Source organism: Rhamphochromis sp. 'chilingali' (genome assembly GCF_963969265.1).
Source record: "Rhamphochromis sp. 'chilingali' genome assembly, chromosome: 16".
NCBI lineage: Eukaryota > Metazoa > Chordata > Actinopteri > Cichliformes > Cichlidae > Rhamphochromis > Rhamphochromis sp. 'chilingali'.
In genome coordinates, this window is record NC_137943.1 from 12,537,415 (window position 1) to 12,558,819 (window position 21,405).

A 21,405-nucleotide genomic window follows, 5' to 3' on the forward strand; every position below is an offset into this window, starting at 1 on the left:
TACACAAAACACTCAGAAAAAAATGGTTTTAACATTCTTTTGATTGCGTAAATCAACCTGTAATACATCCTCTGACCTGCAATGCCAAATTGAAAATCTTCTGACATCTAACGACAATTAATGGGAACTCTTTAAATTTACTGTTTTTCAGATACAAAAAGTATTGATTATCGGCCCTGCTGGGTATCTCATCTCCCTCCACACACACTCCTTTTATAAGCAGCCTTTTATTTGACAAGCCTAATCTTTCTCAACACAAGAAGTGACAATAAGCAGGCACAGAGGCCTAATTAAAGGGACTTTCATTCAAATTAACACACACTCTCTCCCACACAAACCTCTGATGACCCATTAGCTGCACAATGGTTAGGACAATGCTTCTCTATCACACACACACACAAATACACACAGTGTTCTGCAGGGGGAGAGCGGTAAAGCTGGATTTAGATTTAGGAATGCAATAAAAGTGCAGATGGGGGTGGGGCTAACCAGCTGCTTGTCAGTAGGGTGGGGTTGGGGGGGAGATACCTTCACAATCTCTAGATAAGACAAGTTGCATATAATGGGATCTCTCAGGGCACTTTCATCTATCCATATCTTCGACTGCGACCCCCATGAAGCTGCGCAGTTTACAAGCAGATTCATCACTTATCTCTTGAAGCTCTTATCCGAGGTTGTCGTCCCTCCTCTCCAACCCTTTTATCGGAATCTGACCCCGGGCTTTTAGCGTGGCAAGGGGCGTGAAAGTCAGCTTGACCTCTCGGGGTAACCTCCGACACAAAACACCGTGTGCAGCAACAAAGCGCTGAAAACAGAGGACCTCTGAGAAATGAGCAGTGACATTAAATGGTAACCTCTATTTTCTAGCACAATAAAAGTGTTCTCGGGAGAACTGCTCGCATGTACGCGGGATCAAAGAGCACCGTTCACGGCGCAGTGCGCTTTTGCGCTGGGAACTAAAGTTCACCTCGATGCTACCTCGCTTGGCTTCTTAAAAAATAAAGTTTACTGTGATATGAAAGCATGAATCTGAGGGTGCTCTTAAAGACAAAGGCGAAGCAGGAGATTGGCTTGCATGTGTTTGTTGTGGGGCTTCTGGGTAATCTGGTTTTGTCGGGATGGTTTTTGAGGCCTCGGGGTCATGCTCTCTGCATCTCTGAAGACAGACATCCTCCACATTCTTCCTGTGTGTGTGTTTGTGTGCGCACGCTGCCCTACACAGCCCACTCTCTTTGCTCTTTGACTCCAATGGCCATATAAGGCAGCCAGCACCATGGTAACCACAGGGCTTGAATAGCAGTGTCAAATCCCTGGGAGCGCACACACACACACACAGCCCCCTCCCCCTCTGCATACACTCCTGCTCCCCTCCCTCCTTCTCTCTCTCTCTCCGGCTTTGCTTGATCTCTCTTTCTCAAACACACACACAGACACACACACAGACACTTACAAATACGTTGGAGGAAAACAGACAACAGGAAAGAGGGTCGAGGAGAGAGAGAGACAGAAGGTGGGGGGAAAAAAGCAAATGCTGAGAATTTCAGTCTGTGTGTCGAGCTCAGCCATTTCCTTGAATCATAATCTGATTTGTGGACTGTGAAGCCGGAGAGGGAGAGACAGAGGGGTGAGAGGAGCACCCATCTCTGCAACCCCCTCCTTCTGATCGCCTGAGCCATAGGGAAAAGCTTCTCACACACACACAGAGGCGAAAAGCAGCACACAGGGGCTAGGCCGCAAGTCATTAGTTCTTGGTGGACAAGCACTGACAAAAGGCTGGAGGGAGGCTGCACAGGCGCCTGGAGAGCGACCGCAGGAACTATGGAGGGCTGAGCACACGGACACCCTCTTGTACGCTCTCTTGTTTTTCTGGGTTTTCTCTGTGGAAGCAGGAAGCACAGAGGCTTGTGTCACAACTGAAGCTACAACAAGCTACAACAAGCAAGGAAGAGAGATCACTTCCTTGTGCCGGGGATCTGCTGGTGTGTATTTTGGAAGTGAGTGCAGGCAGTCCACGTCGCCAGGTCTGCTGCCACCGCTGCTGCTTTTGCAGCTGCCCCCAACATCGCTCTGAGGACCGCCGTGACCACCTGAAAATGTTGCAGCTGCTGCGTGGACATTAACTTGGTTTGCTCAGTGTGGAATGTCTCCATCACGGGTCACAATGCTACTGCTGCTGCTGAGAGGATTACAGCAGGGAGAGAAGAGTTGCCTGCCTTCTCAGGAAGATCTCTAGAGCGACGAGAGGATTTCTTTTTCAGCGAGGGGAGCCACAGACACCACATTACTGTTTGCTCTAAGGTAAGCTTGACATTTTCTCTCAAAGGACTCTACATACACAGAATAGCTGCTACTAGCAAGGGCAAATTCAGTGTTAGGGGTACTTTAAGAGGGGCGGTGAAATGGTCTCCAGGCATGTGCTGAGGCGAGCTATGCTGAGGTCCTTTTTCAGCCATTACTGTTGCTACAGAGACAGGGCTGTACGTGTGTGAGAGGACAAGAGCATGCAGAGCAGCGCGAGACGGGATTCTGCACCTCGTGCCGTTTGCTTGCAAATGATTTTGTGTTTTGCTCTAATTTTGGAGGGTGTGCGCTTAATGTGTGTTTCCTGTGTAAGGTTCCTCGGCTGAGACTATTTTCCTGGGCAGTGCTCGTTGCCCTTAACCATCTCAGGAACTGGTCTGAAGAAGAGGACGAAAACACCAGGCAAGGGCTACGAGCTGGATAAAGACAGAGCACGGGAGACACAAGACACTGAAATCTACATGCATGCAAAACTAAAAGTTGCCACACTGAGACTGTTTCCAGGTCATAGTGGAGTGGGAGGAGACTGATCGCTCTTGTTTTTATTTCGTTCTCCTGCCAAACACACTTCTACTCAAAGGCTTAAAGCCCCCTCCTTTTTTTTTAACCCCCTCTCATTGACATCTGCCATCAACCCCAAGGATTGTTTTTCTTTCTGTTCTTTTGTATAATAACCCAGAGACTTCATAAACAACTGAGAGAGGGAGAGGTGGGGGAAAACACACGCACACACAGTCTGGACTTTTTGATATTTATGTTACCTTGACAGCAACCAGAAATCTTGGCTGCCTGTCACATTTTCCTCTGCGGTGGTTCGGTAACCAAGCGATGGCCATGGTGAGTGGGGGCTGGGGAGATCCCAATGGGGGCACTAACGGGCTGGGGGACAAGGGCTACCTGAGGGGGGAGGAGGAAGACGGTTCTCCCCAGGCGGGAGGCAGCGACATGGAAGCCGGAGAAGATGACAAGGCCTGCGTGGTGGACTGCGTGGTGTGCGGGGATAAATCCAGCGGGAAACACTACGGAGTGTTCACCTGCGAGGGCTGCAAGAGCTTCTTCAAGAGGAGCGTCAGGCGCAACCTCAGCTACACCTGCAGGTGAGGCATTGTGGGTAATTGTTATTTTTTGATTTATTGATGGGCTGAGCTCGCACAGCGTTGAGAAACCCGCTTAATACAGGATTCTGGAAGGTGAAAGAGGAAATGAGACTAGTTATCGTTAAAAATACGCCCATGTGGGTTTTTTTTTCTTTAAAAAAAAAAATTGTAGCCTAAATGAAATATTGAAAAAATAGTTGTTATTGACAAATATAAACTTCCTAAATGTAAGGACTCGCTGCATTTCTTTGTCTTGTTGTACTGGGTGTACTACTTTAAGTGCCACAAAACAAACTGCTTTCATGTGGGAAGAACATTTTCTCTATTATCTGTTTTTTTTCTGACTAAATTATTCCCCAAAAATAACAGAAACGTTACTAATCAAATCAGGTATTATTTGTAGCTAATATTTATTATATGTGTTCACTAGATCGCCATTACAATTTTGAAACTAGTGATTATTTTCATTTTTTTAAATCGATCTAAAAAACTCTCCGTGCTCTTCAGCTTGCATGCTTTGCCATGCCAAGCTATTCTCACTTCAGATTATTTCTGTTCACTTCTGATCAAAAAACTGTCTGAATCCATTAATTAATTACAATTATTTATTTATTTATTTGCTGTTCATTTGACTTATTTAGCCCATGATAACATTTTAGCCAATTTTACTTGAATAATAATGAAAGCGTCTGTTGTGCACAGCACACAGCTACATACAGTTAAGCTACATGACTGAACCATGTAGCCATCAGCTCTCTGGGCGCCATCATGTTGTGCGCAGCCTCGTGGAAAATCTAGTTTCATAATGCAATATTAATGTTGAGTAGCTCTGTTAAAAGGAAGTGCTGGCATCAGGCTGTTGACACTAATCTGCAAACAGCTTTTATGCTCATCAGATTTTTTGTTTGTTCTTTTTGAGAGGAAGATAATGGCTGCACATCAGAGCAGAGCAGCTTTTCCACTCGCTGTATGGGGTTTGTTCTTATATTTGTCATCATGTTTGGCCGCTTTTGATCACACGTCACACAAACTGACGCCCGCAGTAGAGCTGACCGTTATTAACTGTATTACAGGACAGTGTGGTCGATGTATTTTAATACATGTAAATACAGTGTGTAAGAGGTGTGATGTGAGGCAAATGTTTATTAACTTTACACATCTGTAATGCTGCTCTGCTGCATGTGCTGCAGAATTGTTTGCGATGACATGAGGCCAACTTCATTTTTCCAGACAATCAAATATTTAATGACTTATTATTCATTAATTGACTTTTTTTGGCGGGTTTATTCTCAGATCAAATAGAGAGTGTCAGATCGACCAGCACCACAGGAACCAGTGCCAGTACTGTCGCCTGAAGAAGTGCTTCCGTGTTGGCATGCGCAAAGAAGGTAACTATCCTGTTCCCCAAATTATTTTACCATCCATTCACTTTATAAGAATAAGAAACACTGTGGCAAATGCTGTGATTGTAATTGCACAATAGTGGAAATAGTTCAGCTGAATGAATAAAAGAGGCTACTTTCAGCTGCTCTTGTATTTACAATGGGTCGCCACAGTGGGTAGCTCTGCTTATTTGATTTATATGTTGGATACCCTTCCCTACGTAAACCCCAAAGAACCGGGGATCTTCTGCTTGTTAGGCAAATGTGTAAACCACTACACTATAAAAAAGGGGGAATAAGTGACATTCAGCACTAAGCATCAGAGTCTTCTCGTTATTTCCGTCAGATACTTTTTTAAAATAAAGAATAAAAACCCATTAAAGTATAGTAGTAATTATCTGCTAGTGTGATCTTGCCTTTTCTGTGCTCTGTAGTGCAGAGAAATCCACACATGGTTCTCTAGGTCCTATCATGGCTTAGCAAGCCATGCGTGTCAGCTCAATGCCATGTACTAAGTGGCTTAATCTAGTGCCTGCGTAACAGTGAGTGAGAGGGATACAGGGCTAAGACACCTGCGTCCCAGAGGCTTAAACCTCTGGTTGAAGCTACAGAAATCCTCTGACTTGTTGGCTCAATCAAGAAGAATCCAATATGGGAACTTCACCCTAAGTGGAGGATCAGGCGAGGCCATCAGTAAATGTCCCTCTGACAGATACACAACAACAAACAAATAAATAAATAGTTGTATACAAACACATTTGTTAGGCTTTTTAAAACTGACATCAACATTTAGGAGATTCTAAGCACAGACATCCTCCCTCAGTGTCCCTTCAGTTGGTTTATTCCTTGCAATCACAGATCACAAAGTACGCTAAATACACACATTATGAGTCCCTATAGAAAACGAGAGAGATTCCCTTTGCTCCACTACCTTGACTGAGAGGTCAGAGGTCAGAGTCAGCTAGTGAGCCGCATTCCTACTGTATGTGTGAATTGGGCATATTGATCAAGGACGCTTGAAAAGGGCAGATGCTCATACCGGGAATTAATATCCCCAAATGGAGAGATCTCTACTGGTTTCTGCCCTGCTTTGAGCTGAGCTTGATTGTGCATGCTTTCAATGCTAGAGAATAGCTTCCTAATTGAGTCAGGCCTGGTAATCAGAAATGCACTGCTGGCTGAATTCAGTTTTAACTTTTCTTCTCTTTGGTCTTCTCAACCAAATCCCCTCCATCACCTCCCCTTGTCTTTTGCAATTTTCTATTCTGCCCTTTTCTTCTCCAAACCCTTTCCTTTCCTTTCCTTTCCTTTCCTCTCCTCTCCTCCCCTTTGTCCCCCAACCAAAATACAGCAGTTCAACGCGGTCGCATCCCACCTCAGCCGAGCCTCAGCCCCTCCATCACACCCATAGGTGGCGCCAGTGGCCTTGGAGGCGGCGAGTTCTATAACAACAACAATGGAGGTAGTGGTGGTGGTGGTCAGCCAGTGTCTGAACTTATTTCCCAGCTCCTGAGAGCCGAGCCTTACCCCAACAGTCGCTACGGACACCAGTACAACCAGCAGGCCGGTCCTGATAACGCTATGGGAATAGATAATATCTGTGAACTGGCTGCGCGGTTACTCTTCAGCACAGTGGAGTGGGCGAGGAACATCCCTTATTTCCCTGAGCTGCCTGTGTCCGACCAGGTTAGAGGATTATTTCTAATTAAACGCCACATATACAGTTTTGACTTTGAAAGACTCTTCCCTCTTTATCAGATTATATTGCAGGAACTGTAAAAGATAAGCAGAATGAACTGAGTAGACATTAAAGTGTTGAGGGGGGGTGTCACTGATTGAGACACTACTAAATCCTCAGGTGGCCCTGCTGAGACTGAGCTGGAGCGAGCTGTTCATCCTCAGCGCGGCGCAGTCTGCCCTGCCGCTCCACATGGCGCCCCTGTTGGCTGCAGCTGGTTTCCACTCCTCGCCCATGTCTGCGGAGCGCGTGGTGTCCTTCATGGATCAGGTGAGGGTGTTCCAGGACCAGGTGGACAAGCTGACCAGGCTACAGGTGGACTCTGCTGAGTACAGCTGTCTCAAGGCCATCGCGCTGTTCTCGCCAGGTGATTAGTGATTCGAGTGGCTAGTAAGAGCAGAAAACGTCTTGCTTGTTGACTTCACCTGCTGTCATTTAGCACAGCTAGATCAACAAAAGAATGGTACAAATCCTCACAGTTAGATGGTGCCTGGCAAACATCCAACAGCTTTATCTTGTAAAAAAGACCCTTCTTCTTCTTTCATGGAGAAAAAACACAAAGAACTGCTGGAAGACTAACAAGCCACTTAGTCCAAGGCATTCATCGAACAATTTACCTCCTATGGCACCATCTCCTGGCTTGTCATTGAAAATGCAGTAATGTTTTAAGTGCTTTGTAATTAGCAGCACCATTGATCAGCATGAGCCCTGAGCTTTTCCTGACTTAAGTCTTACATAAGTGTCTGCCTTAAAGACATAGTTTATAGCGACTGTCACCTCTAAAAGCGATCATTATTTAAAGTAAAACTTTTTTTAAGTGAGGCTTATAAATCATTTTTTGGCCTGAGAGCATCCATAGATGAAGCACTCTGGTTTCACGTGTTTCCCTCTGGGAGGTTTTATTACATTATTTGCTGGGATTTCATCCTTCCTCTAGGCTCATCACGACTCTTTATGTAACCTGCCCACACTATTAAGTAACTGCCTCCTCCCTCCTCCCTCTTAGATGCCTGTGGTCTAACAGACCCAGTACACGTGGAGTCTCTGCAGGAGAAGGCTCAGGTGGCTCTGACAGAGTACGAGAGGATGCAGTACCCGAGTCAGCCTCAGCGCTTCGGCCGCCTCCTCCTGCGCCTGCCCGCCCTGCGTGCCGTTCCTGCCAGCCTCATCTCCCAGCTCTTTTTCATGCGCCTGATAGGAAAGACACCCATTGAGACGCTGATCCGGGACATGCAGCTCTCCGGAAACTCAATCAGCTGGCCGTATGTCCCAGGACAGTAGCTCCCTGACAGACGAGGTCTCCGTCTGGTAATAGTGACGACAAGGACCCACAGGAAACCTCCTGACTCATCACTATCCATCTGTGTGGTTATCAAACTGCAGCGCCAGCTGGCCATCATATGCACTGTACTGTAACCGCTCAATTCCCCCTCATGAACGAGCCCTCAGACTCCACATGGGCCTCCAGAAGAAGAGAGTAGAAGAATAGCATAGCCAGTGCCAAGCTGGAGCTGTCTTGTTGCCAGTGCTGTCGTTCTGGTGCCAGGTCCCAGGCCGGAGACCAGCTCCTCACGCTGGGCTCCGATATGGCCACCACAGCCAGTCATGTCACCACCCACATGTCATAGTGACTAAAGACTCTGCAGTTTCATGTAGAGGGCAGCAGCACCCCACTAGAAATACATTTAGAGAACAAAACTGTCCTGCCAACAAACATCGGAGGAGCAGTGTTTCCCACACCAGGCTCATTTTCCATGGCTCGCCATTTGTGATACAATGACCTTTTTAACCAAATAACTGACAACAGGATGATGAAGTATCACTATTATGGATCGATCTGTGCGCCTCACTGTTGAAGGGAAACTCTTACCTCAACAACGAGGAAGACACTAAGGAGCTCCTGAAAAGGAGCAGAAAGGAGATAAAACCAAGGAAAATTCACCAAAGTCTATCATATCATCCTACGAGATGGTCCTCACACCCAGAAAACGAGATGAACCGACTTGTGACTGCCTGACCATCGAGTAAACAGCGCATTTAAATTCATCCACAGGGCTCACTGGTGGTGTAGTTGAAGAAGATTAAAAAAAAGGCATAGTAAGATGAGAGCGGACTAATACCTCACTAGACATCAGAATGCTTTAGTCTGATATTTCCTAAACACAAACCTCTGTAAATTTTGTTCACCAGAAACCGCCTTCTTTTTGACAACTGCCTTGTTTTTCAGTACAAATTTGAGACACCTGTGTAACACGAGTCTTAGATCCCCCAAATTGATTTTCAGTCGTTTTGACTCGCTGAATGTTCAGCGTTATTTTGATCAAACATCATTGTTATTATATATACATATATATAAATATATATTTGTTTTCTTTTTTCACATATGCACTGAGAAACGGCAGGCTGACGTCTAAATCCTACTTGAGTTTAGCTGTTTGAAACGATTCTAAAACAACAAGAATTAGCTTGACAAAAACAGCTCTAAGAGTAAATAATCGACACTACCAGTTAAATTCCAGTTTACGCTTCTGGAGATCACGATCTCCCGAAAACTGTATTGAAATATGTACATATATATATTGAGCCCGGCTTTTGTCTTTTCTGCATGTTCAACTGTTATTTTGGATCTCTGCTAAGTTGATACTGTTTTATTTTATGTAATTAAAGTTTCATTTAAACATTAAAGTATTTGCCTTCAATGGTAGCTCCTAAATGTTTCTTCTTTTTTTTTCCTACCTGTATTTACATGAAAATACCTCTGTCATCTGTTGAGATGTCAAGAAAGAAGCTGAATGCCATTACAACTAATACGACGTAGAGCTGTTCATGCTCTCATCTCTTAGCATCTTGAGTGTGTCTCTGCTGTTTGTGAATGATGTTGTAATTGATGAGGATCTGGTGAAAAGACTGCGCTTGCAGGATATTCAATGCCAAAAGATTATACGGTCTGTCGGGTTAGAAGAAGATGGGATTCCCCGGTCCACATGAATTTACCTCACATGGGTATTTCAAGAGGCGGGTTTACAAAATCAGGACTATTTTAGGTATTTTTAAGGAAATGATGAAAAACGCACTCCAAACTCAGCACGATTCAGCAGTTAGCAATTTAAGAAACCAGAGAGGAAGGGTGCAACTCCTGCTTCTTGATTTGCTGCTGGGCCATTTTGGAAGTTCTTTGCATATTCTTCCCTCAGTCTACAATTCACACAACCACGCCGTAGAGGCAGGGGAACAATATTGTTAATGTTTTCTTATCTTTGTGTTACTGAGTTCTTAAGATTTAAAATTTCATGTGTATGGCAACGCTATTAAAAGAATCAAACGATGACGATGTGTCTTTTGTTATGTTTTTTTTTTAACTTCTTGAATAATGTGTTGTAATTTCATCTGTATGAAAAATGCCAAATAAACACTGCAACATGTACTGCAAGTTTGCTGTTGAAAGTAGTTTTGTATGACAAAAACAGGAGTTTCACTTGCTTCTTTATTTACATTACGCTCGTCTTCCAGCGTATTCTTACATAGTTTGTCATATATTTAAATTAAATTACAACTGAAATTGAAATCTCATGCTTAAATATGACAGACATCGTGACAGACGTATGACAGCGCCGTGTTCCTATGCAGTTTAAAACCACACACAGAGTTGCTGTATGCTTACAGCTTCATGAACATTGATGTCAAAAACAGAAATGAGGTTCACTGGCTGTAGGACCAGTATTAGTGACACTAGCTGGGAAGTTCTGTGCAGCCAGTGAAGGAAAAGTCAGTAAATGCTGGATGAATTCTTGTCAGCACACCTTTCTGGACAGATGAATAATGTACACTAGCAGAAACCTTGGTCGTAGATTTTCACCAGACGTTTGATGTGGAAAAGTTTTTGCCGAAGTTCCTTACTCTGCTTCTTCTTTGCTTGATACTCAGGCGTCTAGAAAAAACAAAATTTAAACAAGTGTATATTTAACAAACTCAATATTGTCAATTGTAGTAGTGTTACAGTGCAGGAATGAGATAGCTAGTTTATCTTATAATCTGGACTGTAAAAAAGCTAACTGCATTTGTCTAATATATGAAAACATGTCATAGCTCCCCTTAAAGAGATTAAAAAGTATATAGATGGCCACATTCTGCTTTCAGGTCCTTCTCTGGGTTCCACCCTCCCCTACTGCTAGTTCCTGATGTTCCTGCTTTTCATGTCACTGGTGCTGGTATGAGTCCTGCAGCCACTGCATGCTCTCCAGGGACTATAGAAGTTGACTAAAGTTGCCTTTCCTTAGCTTAGCTAGTTTTTATTTTTACTTTTTTGTAGGTTTCTTATGTGCCTAGCTGGTTTTTGCTTGTTAAACCCGACTGATTTATTGTGACCACAGGGAGCTTGTAGGGGAGAGTTGCCATATTCTTCTCATATTCCCCTTTTTCTCTTGTTTATCTTTGGTTGCTAGGGAGTCGAGCAGTAGGTCTGCTTTTCTGTTGAGTAGCTTCATCAGTCAATGGGTTTTATTTCATTTTGGTTGCTGTGTTGGTTTTGTCTCTTCCTATAATGAACTTCTGCTTCCTTTTATTCACAACCTGACAATAAATCTTTTCAAACCGACCCAAACAGCCTCCTCATGTTTCCCCATCTAGTATTATGTAATTCCCCTTACATCTAGGCCTATTTGGGGATGTAACATGGTCCCCCCAAAGCCCCCAAATTGGGCTGTTAAATCAGAGAACGATGAAATGGCATGTGGGAAGATTTCAGACAAGCAAAGATGGTGAAAAAGTCTTGCCAATTTTGTTTTTATTGATTTCCCTGGTGACTCTAATCCTGCATTTTTTCTGTTTGCGTGACCACTGAAAAAAATTTAGAAAATACCCCTCAGCTCCCTTACTGCAAGACATCAGAAAAGTTTATGGGCTTAATCACCAGCTTCAAGCCCTACTGATTATAAAACAAAGGTCATTTTAAAGAAATGGTCCTCAGCAGAGTTAGAAAGAAGGAGCAACAACTTATGATAAACAAGTCATTAGCCGACTAGCATGCAGTGTCCCACTTTTTCACCAGCTGCGTTGATTTCAAAACGCTAAGATGACGTTGGAAGAAATGTTCGGTTTGACGCTTCACAACTGATCTTTAATTTAACCAATGAGTGATGACGCAGCAGGCATATCCATCTTTCATATTCAATCTATGATTTTAGGTTAGTGTATGTTTAATTTACTCAGTTTCTCTCTAAAGTGAAGAAACTGCAAACTTTACATTATGACATCACAGATCTTCTTATACTCACACTTTTAAGGCATTTCAGTTGGTTATACTCATCTGCCACACCCTAAAAAAAGAAAAAAGAAAGGTTTTGCTGACTTTATGCTGGGAAATGTCAAATACTTAAATACAAAAGCCACAACCATGACTGGCTGATATATTCTCCTGGCTTTTCCACTCTGTGCACCTTATTCCTGTTTTTCTCTACCTGGTACTTCATGGAGTCTTCTTCCAGTGCGTCCAACTCTCGGCTCAGCTTGTGCATCTTGTCGCTGATGTCATCCAGCTCGCTGCAGAGGATCTTATAGCGCGACAGATCTGAGTCAAAATCCTTCTTGTATCTTCTGCGCTGCTCATCTGAAGTTATCTCTGGGTACAGCCTGGAACAGCGTTAATACCAAGACATGAAATCATTGTTACATTAAAATTGTTATTGGGGCAATGGCAGATACAAAGGGGAGCTTTTCATTAGTATCTCCACCAGTATTAAATTAGCTGAACTCCCTTAGAGGCAACTGTGATCCTGACCACTTCTTTCTGATATTGCTGTATTTTACTCTAAAATATTATAAATACTGTGTCATTTCTTTATTAAAGATGTGACTGATTAGATAATTGTTCCTCCTCAGGGTATGATCTTTACTTAATCGTGGGTATAACCAAAGGGGATTTTTAAAAACTGATACCAGTGCTAATTTTTCTTGCTTAGTCAACATCTACAGTGATATTCAGCATTTTTTTTATTTAATTCTATTCCTTCATAAAAAAAAATTAAGAGACTGTTAAAAGGAAGGAAATGCATCTAAACCAGCACGTAGACTCTTCATTTAGATGTAATGCATATTTTTAACATTATATGAGTAAAAACACATTTTTCTTGTTAAATAAAGAGACGTGTAGTTTTTATGATTTCAGGTTCAAGACTATATTTTGTATTTATTATTTAAACTACTCTGAACACCACTGAAGCTTCTTTTGCTTTGAGTAAATACTTTCTCACACACTGAACTCTCTGAGGTTGCAGCAACCTCAGGACATACCTGTAGAGGTAATCTGTGTGGTCCCGGTCCAGCCCGTTGCCGGTGTCTCCTGTGGTGTAACCAGTTTCATACTGCGACTCGATCATCACCTGAGCAGCAGGCATTGGCTCTCTGTCCTTTTTCCGTTCCTTCTTCACGTAATAAAGTGGAGGCCTGATGCTGTCACTCTCATCTGAAGAGCTGCTGGGACAAACTTTGGCCCTGCAGTTTTGGTACAAAGGCTCAGCACCATGTGTCTTGCTCTTGTTTGCAGAGAAACTGTGGAAAATCAAGACTTAACTGAAGATCAGGAACAGGGAAACATAACTTATGTGTTTGACACTGTGACAAAAATGTGTCTCTTTTTGCTTTTTGTACTTCATACTTGTTTGGATTTGAAGCCAAACGTGTGTGTGTGTTTTTGTAATGTGACCTATTATTTGAACACAGGCCACACTGGAGAATCTGTGCGTCACAGACTCATTTGCTGCAAACATCACCCACCTGTTGGTTTTGTAATTTCCCTCACTGTGGATGCTGACTGCTCCATTGCCGTAGGAGACCGCGCTGTTCTCCGCCCTCAGGTCTGGCGCTGCTCTCTCTGACACAACAACAGTCGGTGCCTGCTGGGTGCTGCGCACTTCTCCAACATGATTCACCTAAGACAACATCCGGACCGTCAAATCATAATCTCCTTATTTACTTCCAGGACCTCTGGTTTGAATTACCTGAAGTCTTTATCTTGGTGTTTTCTGAGATAACGCCATATTTAACACGATGATATAAATAATATAATCCTCCAGAGTTGTGAGATGTATTTTTTTAAGCCGGAAAGAAATCCTTCGACTGACTCTGTCGCCTAAGTGGAGAAGTGCAGAACTGGAGGGTTCTCCAAACTGCTCAGAAACACTTGGCTGAAAGTCGGCATGTCCCTGCCAGACGCGTTCACATGTAGCCAGACTGATACAAGGGCAGACACAAACGCTAGCCTTGGCCTCAGCATGACTGTGTGACAGCTCTCATATCCATTCAGCCATTAAAGAGAGAGAAGCACTCCTCCAGGTTTTCAGGATGAGCTCCCCCTCACCTAAAATAATCTCTTCATTTCTTTCAGCAGCTAACAGAGGCGATTCATTCGAAGGACACACGCGCACAATACAATTTCCCGGTTCCATCTGATGTGAGATGCATTCCACCAGAGCGTTAACAGTGTGAGAGCGTGTGAACATCAATATCATCAGCAGCGCGCTGAAAAGGCTGAGACTGCGGCGAAGAGTCGCATGTGTTTATCAGACAGATATTTTAACACCTACAGTGTAACAGATGCTGCAACCACTGTCAAAAGAAAACATCCTTATAGGGTACGGAGAATATCAGACACTGGAACTGCATTACGCCTCATTTGATCCACTGTCATATGCATCATTAATGAAGGCTTGTCTGACCTATTTCTGTAACAGGGTGCAGTCACACAGGATAAAGGTCTAGCGAGCTGATGTTTGAAAAATGCAGTCAGTGAAATAGATCTTATGAATGTCAGGGTTGCAAGTCAATCCCCCATGTGAGGGTGTGGGGGTGTGTGGGTGGGGAGCACCTAGAGGAAAGCTACAAGGAATTTGATCCACTGCGGCAGACAGGTGCACATTCAGCTGTTATTGTTAAATCCAGACATCGGGATTATTATTAGTAATGGTTCTGATTACTACCTAAATCTGCAGATATTTCTAATTAAATGATTGTGCTGTCTATAAAGGGCTGCCAACTATTAGAATTTAGAAATTTACCCAGGAAAGCTGTTTTTAATGATTGCTTTGACTCACTATTATGGTAATTTGTAAGCCATAGAATCTGCGACATTATGTAAACGCTCATCACAATAAAATCTCTCTGTAACCTTGAGATATTTTTCCTTTGGAGGAGGTCTTGTCATCTGTTCGACTCTGGGGTAACTCCTGATGCTGATAAAAAAAAGCCCCATTAATTACGTTTTTTTTTTTAATTCAACATAAGCAATGCACAGTTTTCAGATATCATAACGCATTTTCTTTTAATCTACTTTTCCTATATTCCCTCAATTATCTCCCTTTTCCAGTCATGTAGCACAAAACCGGGGGAAATTACGTCTTAGCCAGGAGTCTAATCTGCAGCAGTGTGTAGCAGCCCCTTCACAGACTGAATCATTTAGTGCCACCACACTCTGTAGGGATTCACACAGCAACACAGAGGCAACTCAACCCTTTTTATTCATTATACATGCCACATACATTATATATGCCTCCCTGCAAGGCAAGCATCTTCAGTGCGAAACAAGAGTGCCCCAGAATAGGGCCTGCCTCTTGATGAAGCAACTTGGTACATGCTTTGCGCTGATAGGAAGAATGTAGGCCAAGACTTCACTGAACTTACTGAATTTGTTGCTTCCCTTGCCCTAATGAGTCACGGTGGGCCTGATACGTTCATGTCACATGGCTACTTTAATGGATTAATTGCTGCTAAACATCGCATCAGGCTACTGCGAAATAAAAAGAGCACATAGCGTCAAAGCAGCAGGAATAGCTGGTAAATGCTGGACCGCTGATGCTCTCTGAGAAAAGCTCTCAAACCAATTTTTCTTTTCCTCTCATTGACACATGCGTCAATAAAACCACAAAAGAACTAATTCTTTAAATTCCTCAAACCCCACATCCTTGCTGAGGTCATAATCTGAGATGAAGCATACCTGCATCTCTGAGAAATGCAAAGAAGGCAGATTGGACAGTATGTGTAGTATGTTCCCATTAATAAACGTGCTGTGGAGGATGTTTATTAGTGACATGACAATGAGCCAAATTGCACCTCAACGTTCTGTGAGCTTTGTAGCAGACCAAGTGGCAAAGTGATGGAGTTGTGCATCAGATGGCATGGTCATTCCAACAGCCTTACCTAAACCCATCATGGTTGGGATGCAGAGGGAGGAAATCAGTCAAGAAATGCTTATCGCAGCTGGCAGCTCCTGCAAGACTGCTGGAAACAATTTTTATGATAACTTAAGGAAGTCGCTTGTCAGAATGAACAGCGCTCAAACCTGTTATCAAAGCAAAGGAGGTTATTTGAGGAATGCTTTGTTCACATTTTTTGCTCCGCACATTCAGTAAAGGTCAGAAGTTTACATGCTCTCATCACGGGCTTGAACGTTATGGTAATTTGGGGCTATTTTTTTGAACTGTCCTTTTTGCATGGTGAAATAATTATACAGCATTCATCTTTAATGGCTTTAAAAAGAAACAACAAGAAGTGGGTGCACGAGTTTGAATTTATTTTGGATTTTCTCTAATTCCCATACAGGCTGATGGGCAACTTGCTGAGGGACATTTAATCAAATGTTTGTGAGAGTGAGTGTCAATTAAAAGCCCCAAATTACCACGACTGTAAACTGTAATTGTGTTATTTAAATTTTTTGATGTCTTCAGGACTGTTCTACTATACTGTCATGTATGAAAATAATGAAAAACCATTAAATGTGTACAAATTGGTACTATAGTTCAAGCACATGTTTTTTCTGTGGGTAAAATCTTGACCGATGGAACAAAGTGGTGCTGCATGTTAGTCAAGAGCTTCTATTTCTGTCTGTCTCTTTTATCTGTCTCAGCTTTAAGTAGATTTTTTGGTTTCTAAGTCATAATTTATGTAATGTAAATTTAAACAAAAATAAATGTGACAGAAACAACATAGAAATAATGTTTGTAATCTGCATCATATTCACAGCAAAGCACATATCTTATCCCATTGATAAAATCTAAGAAGTCAACCTGCTGTTCAGGGTCATTTCTTTAGATGGATATTGTACTGGTTTCTGTGGGTTTTGGCTGATTATGTGGAGAATAATATCAATTAAAAAATTACTGAACGAGGTGCCGACACCTTTGCTACGTGAGGTTCATTTATTGCCGTCTTTGTTGCTGTATGGTGTAATATATTATGTCATATGTTGTAAATCTGTGAGGTTTGGAACAAAACAACTTAATTTTATTTAGGGACAACTAGTTAAAAAAATATGTTTACCACAAATTCTTCTGGTTCTAAATGAATCGGTCTGAGACTGTGTGCAAAGTGAAACTTAAAACCTGGCTCTTAACCATAAAGTGAGTTACTTTATGAGCTTCCTGATCAGTTTCATGTCACTAAAAGCTAAAACCTGGACCTTGTAATGCTGTCTGACTGTCATTGTTAAATGGTTTCTATGTGCCTGTTATCACTAGTCTGGTTAATCATCAGTCAGAGTGAAACCTGGGAGTGTCAAGGATAAACACCAGTAGTCTTTGATTCAACATCGACAGGTATTGTGACTTTGTGACACTCATTTTTCACTGTCAATGCATGAAAACCTCAACAGATTGTTTATATAAATGCTGGGAATTCATTGGTGCTGGTATCTGAAAAAAAGCAATTGTGACTGTTTAGGAAGTGATGTCACTGTAAAAAATGAAGTTATACAAAAATAAGTCAACATCTTTTTGTTAATTCACTTTTTTTTATCCTCAGCTGATAAACATCAGTTCCCCATTTATATGCTGTTTCAAAAATTATAATGAGACTTTACTCACCCAGTCCTGTATATCCTGCCCCTCCGATGGCCTGGCCACGGCCTCATCCCAATGGATGTTAGCTTTTCCATGGCGCCAAATCTTGCTGCGGGTTTTGTAGGCGAAGTAAGCAGAAAACGATAAAGCCACCACCACCAGAAGACCCAACACAAACGCCACTGCCTGAGGAAAGAGTGAACTTTGGATGGATGGATGGATGGATGGATGGATGGATAGATGATAGATAGATAGATAGATAGATAGATAGATAGATAGATAGATAGATAGATAGATAGATAGATAGATAGATAGATAGATAGATAGATAGATAGATAGATAGATAGAGATCCTGCTAACCTCCTCGGGGTCCATGTAGCAGTAGTGTTGCAGGTATTGATTGAACAGAGGAAACCCCCCGGCCCCCACGCTGCCACTGAGGCTAGGGCTGCCCTGGATGTTCTGACACATCATGAGCATGGGGTTGTACAGCATGCTCTGCGAGCTCTGAGACATCGGGTTCACACCAATAACAAAGATGATGTCAATGATGCCCTAGACGACAAACCGAAAGCAAATTTAATCATAATAAATAAGTGATTTGCCAATGCCACAGATTAAAAACACAGAAGTCTCATGTAGTTTCTACTTACACTAAAAAGTTGGCTCAAACGTTTAATTTAGCATCATTTCTGAACACAAAAGGCTGCAATTCAGTTTCAGGTCAAAACTGACTGATCAGAAGAGGATCCCACTGATCAGCCCACAGAGAACACAGAACCACTGTACTGTGTTCCTCCTCTGAGTGGGGTCCTTCTGCATGGAGTCAGCATGTTATCCTGTATCTGTGCGGGTTCTCTTTGGCTACTCTGGCTTCTTCCTACTATTCAAAGATATGCAGCATGTTAGGTTAGCTGGTGATTTTAATCTAGCCGAAGGTGTGCAAGTCAATTAAATGGTTGTCTGTTTCTCATATGCTGTCCCTGCGATAGACTGGTGACCTGTCCAGGGTGTATCCTGTTAGGACAACTGCTTTTGAAAAGCAGAAGAAGAATGAATGGATGGATGGATGAATGGATGGGTGATGAGTGCTGATCGAAGGGATTTGATGAAAATGAACAACTGAATATATTTGTGACTTGCTTTGTTTGTTGGGTGAGACAGACTCACCTGAAGGACAGCTAAGATGATATCACAGATGAACACAGTGAGGTAAAACCTGCATGTCCGTATGCTCCGTGACCGTGAGAAACTCGCCACCAAGAACCCCAGTGACACCAGGAAGTTGATGGCACCCATGGAAATCATCGCTGCCTTGGCAGACTGAGGCGTCATGTAGGAGCCGCCATAGCCGTAGCTACCTCCATAATATCCTGACCCCAACCCTCCAACACTTCCAGCATCAACAACACCATATCCCCCATACCCAAATCTGTTCATGTCCCACACCAAAGTTGACGCTACTAAGGCGAAGATGAGGAAACACATGAGCACCGTGGCTCCTTGGAAGGTCTTGACAAAACCAGGAGGTGAGAACCAGCGGTAGAAGTGTTGAGGCTTCCCCTCCATGTAGTAAGACTCTGGTGGGACATCGTAGGTATAGGGGGCATTCTGGCTTCGAGGGGATTGGACACTCCTTGGGGGATACAAGCTGTGGGAGGTAGTGCTGTAGGGTGGGCTGTACACAGGGGGGCTATCATAGTACCGAGGCTCATACATGGTTTACTGGATAATGCTCCAATTTCACCTGGAAGAGGGGTGAAAATGAGACAGAATTAATGCAAGGGTAAATGACTTGAGCCTATATAGATATCAGCACTATAACATAATGCATTTAATAGGAGATTTTATTACGCTAAGTATTTTTAATTCAATTTTTTATAGTGTAAATTCTTCAGTGGGATGTTTTGATGAGCAAAATGACTTTCAAAATCTAAAAGATGAATTCACTTCCAACGCATTTTCCCTGTCCCTTTAAGCCCTAATTAAGTGTAGCTACGTTTTAGTTATAAGCACCTTTTTCAGCTCACCTCAGCCCGTCCCTGAACCCTTTCTAGTGTAGCTGACCCACACTTCATCACTCCAATGAGCTCAAACCCAGCACGCTTCAATTATTCAGACACACAGCAGATAAGAGGTGAGCAGCCATGCGTGGTGTTTTCAGCAGTGGAGAGCCACAGACATAGCCCCTGTTCTGCATGTTACCTGTGAGCACCTGCTGATTGTCAGCACCACTTAGGGAGGGGTGAAGATACAACTTAAACCCCCCAAATTTAACTTTTTCTGTTTGATTTAAACCCGTGAAATAACGAACTCGTGTACTCCTCTGTTACTGCAACTGTGTGCTAATTGTACATAACTGAACATCTCTACATTAAAAGAGGCTCATTCCACTTCAGCCCAGAAAAAAACACTTCTGTCCACTGTCATAACGTGTTTAAAATATGAGCATTTTACTTGGTCGTAAAATATTTTAAACTCATTTGTTAATGCTCGGAGGTTTTCTTTTAATCAATCAGCATCATCAGCGAGGTTAGACGGTCAATAATAATTTAAAAAATTATCTTTAAATGTAAAAAACTTCAGAGAGGAATCAACAAGGACATATGAGTTACGCAACTTACCCAAGCGCCGTGAAAAACTCATAAACTTTACACCGATCCAGGTTCAGCTGCTTAAACCGCGTCGTTCATGACTCCTGGCCACCACCACACCGTCCGCTTTATATCCCATCAACGATCGTTAACTTCGCCTTTATTTTACTGGATGGATAGTTTCTCCTAACAAAACAATGAAAGTTTCGAAAGCTTCACCCACACTCTCCGGAGCTACCGAGCGTCTCAGCAGGGGCACCGTTCACCCGCTAACGACCTGCTTCACCCACGTGCTCGTGACAGTTTATACCCAGGCTCCTGCTACATTCAAATTGCAGTTTACAACCTCCAACCTAAGTATAACCTACTGATATTCAGCCCAGTCCACGCATTAGACCGAAACCTTTTTGACAAATCTTTTGATAAATTCTAATATAATTGTAAAAGTACAATTCATGTGATCTATGATTCATACTTTATACAATGCAGAGTGATACTTAACTACAAAATCATAACAATAAGTGCATAACTGCTTTTCCCAGACAGGCTGGTCTAAGTATTTCAGACCTTCAAAACCTTGAAGGTGATTGGTTACAGCAGCAGAAGACCACACCGGGTGCCATTGCTGTCAGCTAAAAACAGGAAACTGATGCTACAATTCACACAAGCTCACCAATACTGGACAAAAGAAGACTGGAAAAATACTGCCTGGTTTGATGAGTCTTGATTTACTACCTTACTGCCTACCTGAGTATTGTTGCTGACCATCTCCATCCGTTTATGACCACAGTGTACCCATCTTCTGATGGCTGCTTCCAGCAGCATAACACAAAACTCAAATCATCTCAAACCGATTTCTTGAACATAGCATTAAGTTGGCTATACTCAAATGGCCTCTACAGTCACCAGATCTCAATCCAGCAGAGCAGCTTTGGGATGTGTAGAGTAACATCACAGATGTGCAGCTTCCAAATCTGCAGCAAATATGTGATGGTGTTGTCAATATGGACCAAAATGTCAGAGGAATGTTTCAAGCACCTTGTTGAATCTATGCTAATTAACTATTAAGGCAGGCCTTAAGTCCAAAGTAGTTGAGTCTGGTACAACTAATAACTTGTGTAACTAATAACATGGCCAGTGACTATAAATCTGTTCTAATGGGTGTATATGACAAGAGAAAGGATCAACAGGTGGTTTTATTTGTTGTTTGGTTTGTTGTTGTTGTTGTTGTTGTCTTAATAGAAATACCACAGCGGCGGATTTCATAGATAATATCTCTACATTGTGTATTCTATGAGTGCCTGTGGCAGAGTCTACTGAGAACAAGAATAATATTTCTGAGCCGAGTTACTTTACAATACAATTTGGAGAAATTATGCTGCATTTTCCTATTTAACATTTTAAATCAGAGAAACTATGAAATCTCCAAAATATATTAAAATCATTAGATTAAAAATTATTGCCAGT

The 21,405-nt window shown here is 42.5% G+C and overlaps 2 protein-coding genes across 3 annotated transcripts; one reads left to right on the forward strand and one right to left on the reverse strand.

Moving 5' to 3' along the window:
* The first annotated feature begins 1,405 nt into the window (after positions 1 to 1,405).
* nr2f6a (nuclear receptor subfamily 2, group F, member 6a) lies at positions 1,406 to 9,846 on the forward strand. 2 transcript variants are annotated; one of them, XM_080907326.1, is made up of 6 exons: positions 1,406 to 2,298; positions 2,615 to 3,398; positions 4,692 to 4,786; positions 6,132 to 6,466; positions 6,639 to 6,885; positions 7,525 to 9,846. In XM_080907326.1, the coding sequence occupies exons 2-6, from the start codon at positions 3,130 to 3,132 to the stop codon at positions 7,797 to 7,799; spliced, it is 1,221 nt and encodes a 406-aa protein (XP_080763452.1). In that variant the 5' UTR covers positions 1,406 to 2,298; positions 2,615 to 3,129; the 3' UTR covers positions 7,800 to 9,846. The 2 variants fall into 2 exon arrangements, with proteins under 2 accessions (XP_080763452.1, XP_080763453.1); XM_080907327.1 differs by having other exon boundaries at positions 6,135 to 6,466.
* On the reverse strand, positions 9,007 to 20,182 carry LOC308412764 (occludin-like). Its single transcript, XM_080907325.1, has 9 exons — positions 19,969 to 20,182; positions 18,515 to 19,091; positions 17,705 to 17,899; positions 17,369 to 17,530; positions 13,290 to 13,444; positions 12,807 to 13,064; positions 11,975 to 12,146; positions 11,792 to 11,833; positions 9,007 to 10,446 (listed from the first exon to the last, which is right to left on the reverse strand). Exons 2-9 carry the CDS (start codon positions 19,061 to 19,063, stop codon positions 10,345 to 10,347), a joined length of 1,635 nt encoding a protein of 544 aa, XP_080763451.1. The 5' UTR covers positions 19,064 to 19,091; positions 19,969 to 20,182; the 3' UTR covers positions 9,007 to 10,344.
* Positions 20,183 to 21,405: the final 1,223 nt, after the last annotated feature.

Excerpts from the sequence above, each read along its gene's own strand:
- nr2f6a (XM_080907326.1), top strand. The coding sequence starts at position 3,130 with ATGGCCATGGTGAGTGGGGGCTGGGGAGATCCCAATGGGGGCACTAAC. Across the intron at positions 3,399-4,691 it reads AACCTCAGCTACACCTGCAG|ATCAAATAGAGAGTGTCAGA; the intron begins GTGAGGCATTGT and ends GTTTATTCTCAG. Across the intron at positions 4,787-6,131 it reads TGTTGGCATGCGCAAAGAAG|CAGTTCAACGCGGTCGCATC; the intron begins GTAACTATCCTG and ends ACCAAAATACAG.
- LOC308412764 (XM_080907325.1), bottom strand. The coding sequence starts at position 19,063 with ATGTATGAGCCTCGGTACTATGATAGCCCCCCTGTGTACAGCCCACCC. Across the intron at positions 17,531-17,704 it reads GCTACATGGACCCCGAGGAG|GCAGTGGCGTTTGTGTTGGG; the intron begins GTTAGCAGGATC and ends CTCTTTCCTCAG. Across the intron at positions 13,445-17,368 it reads GGCAGGATATACAGGACTGG|GTGAATCATGTTGGAGAAGT; the intron begins GTGAGTAAAGTC and ends ATGTTGTCTTAG.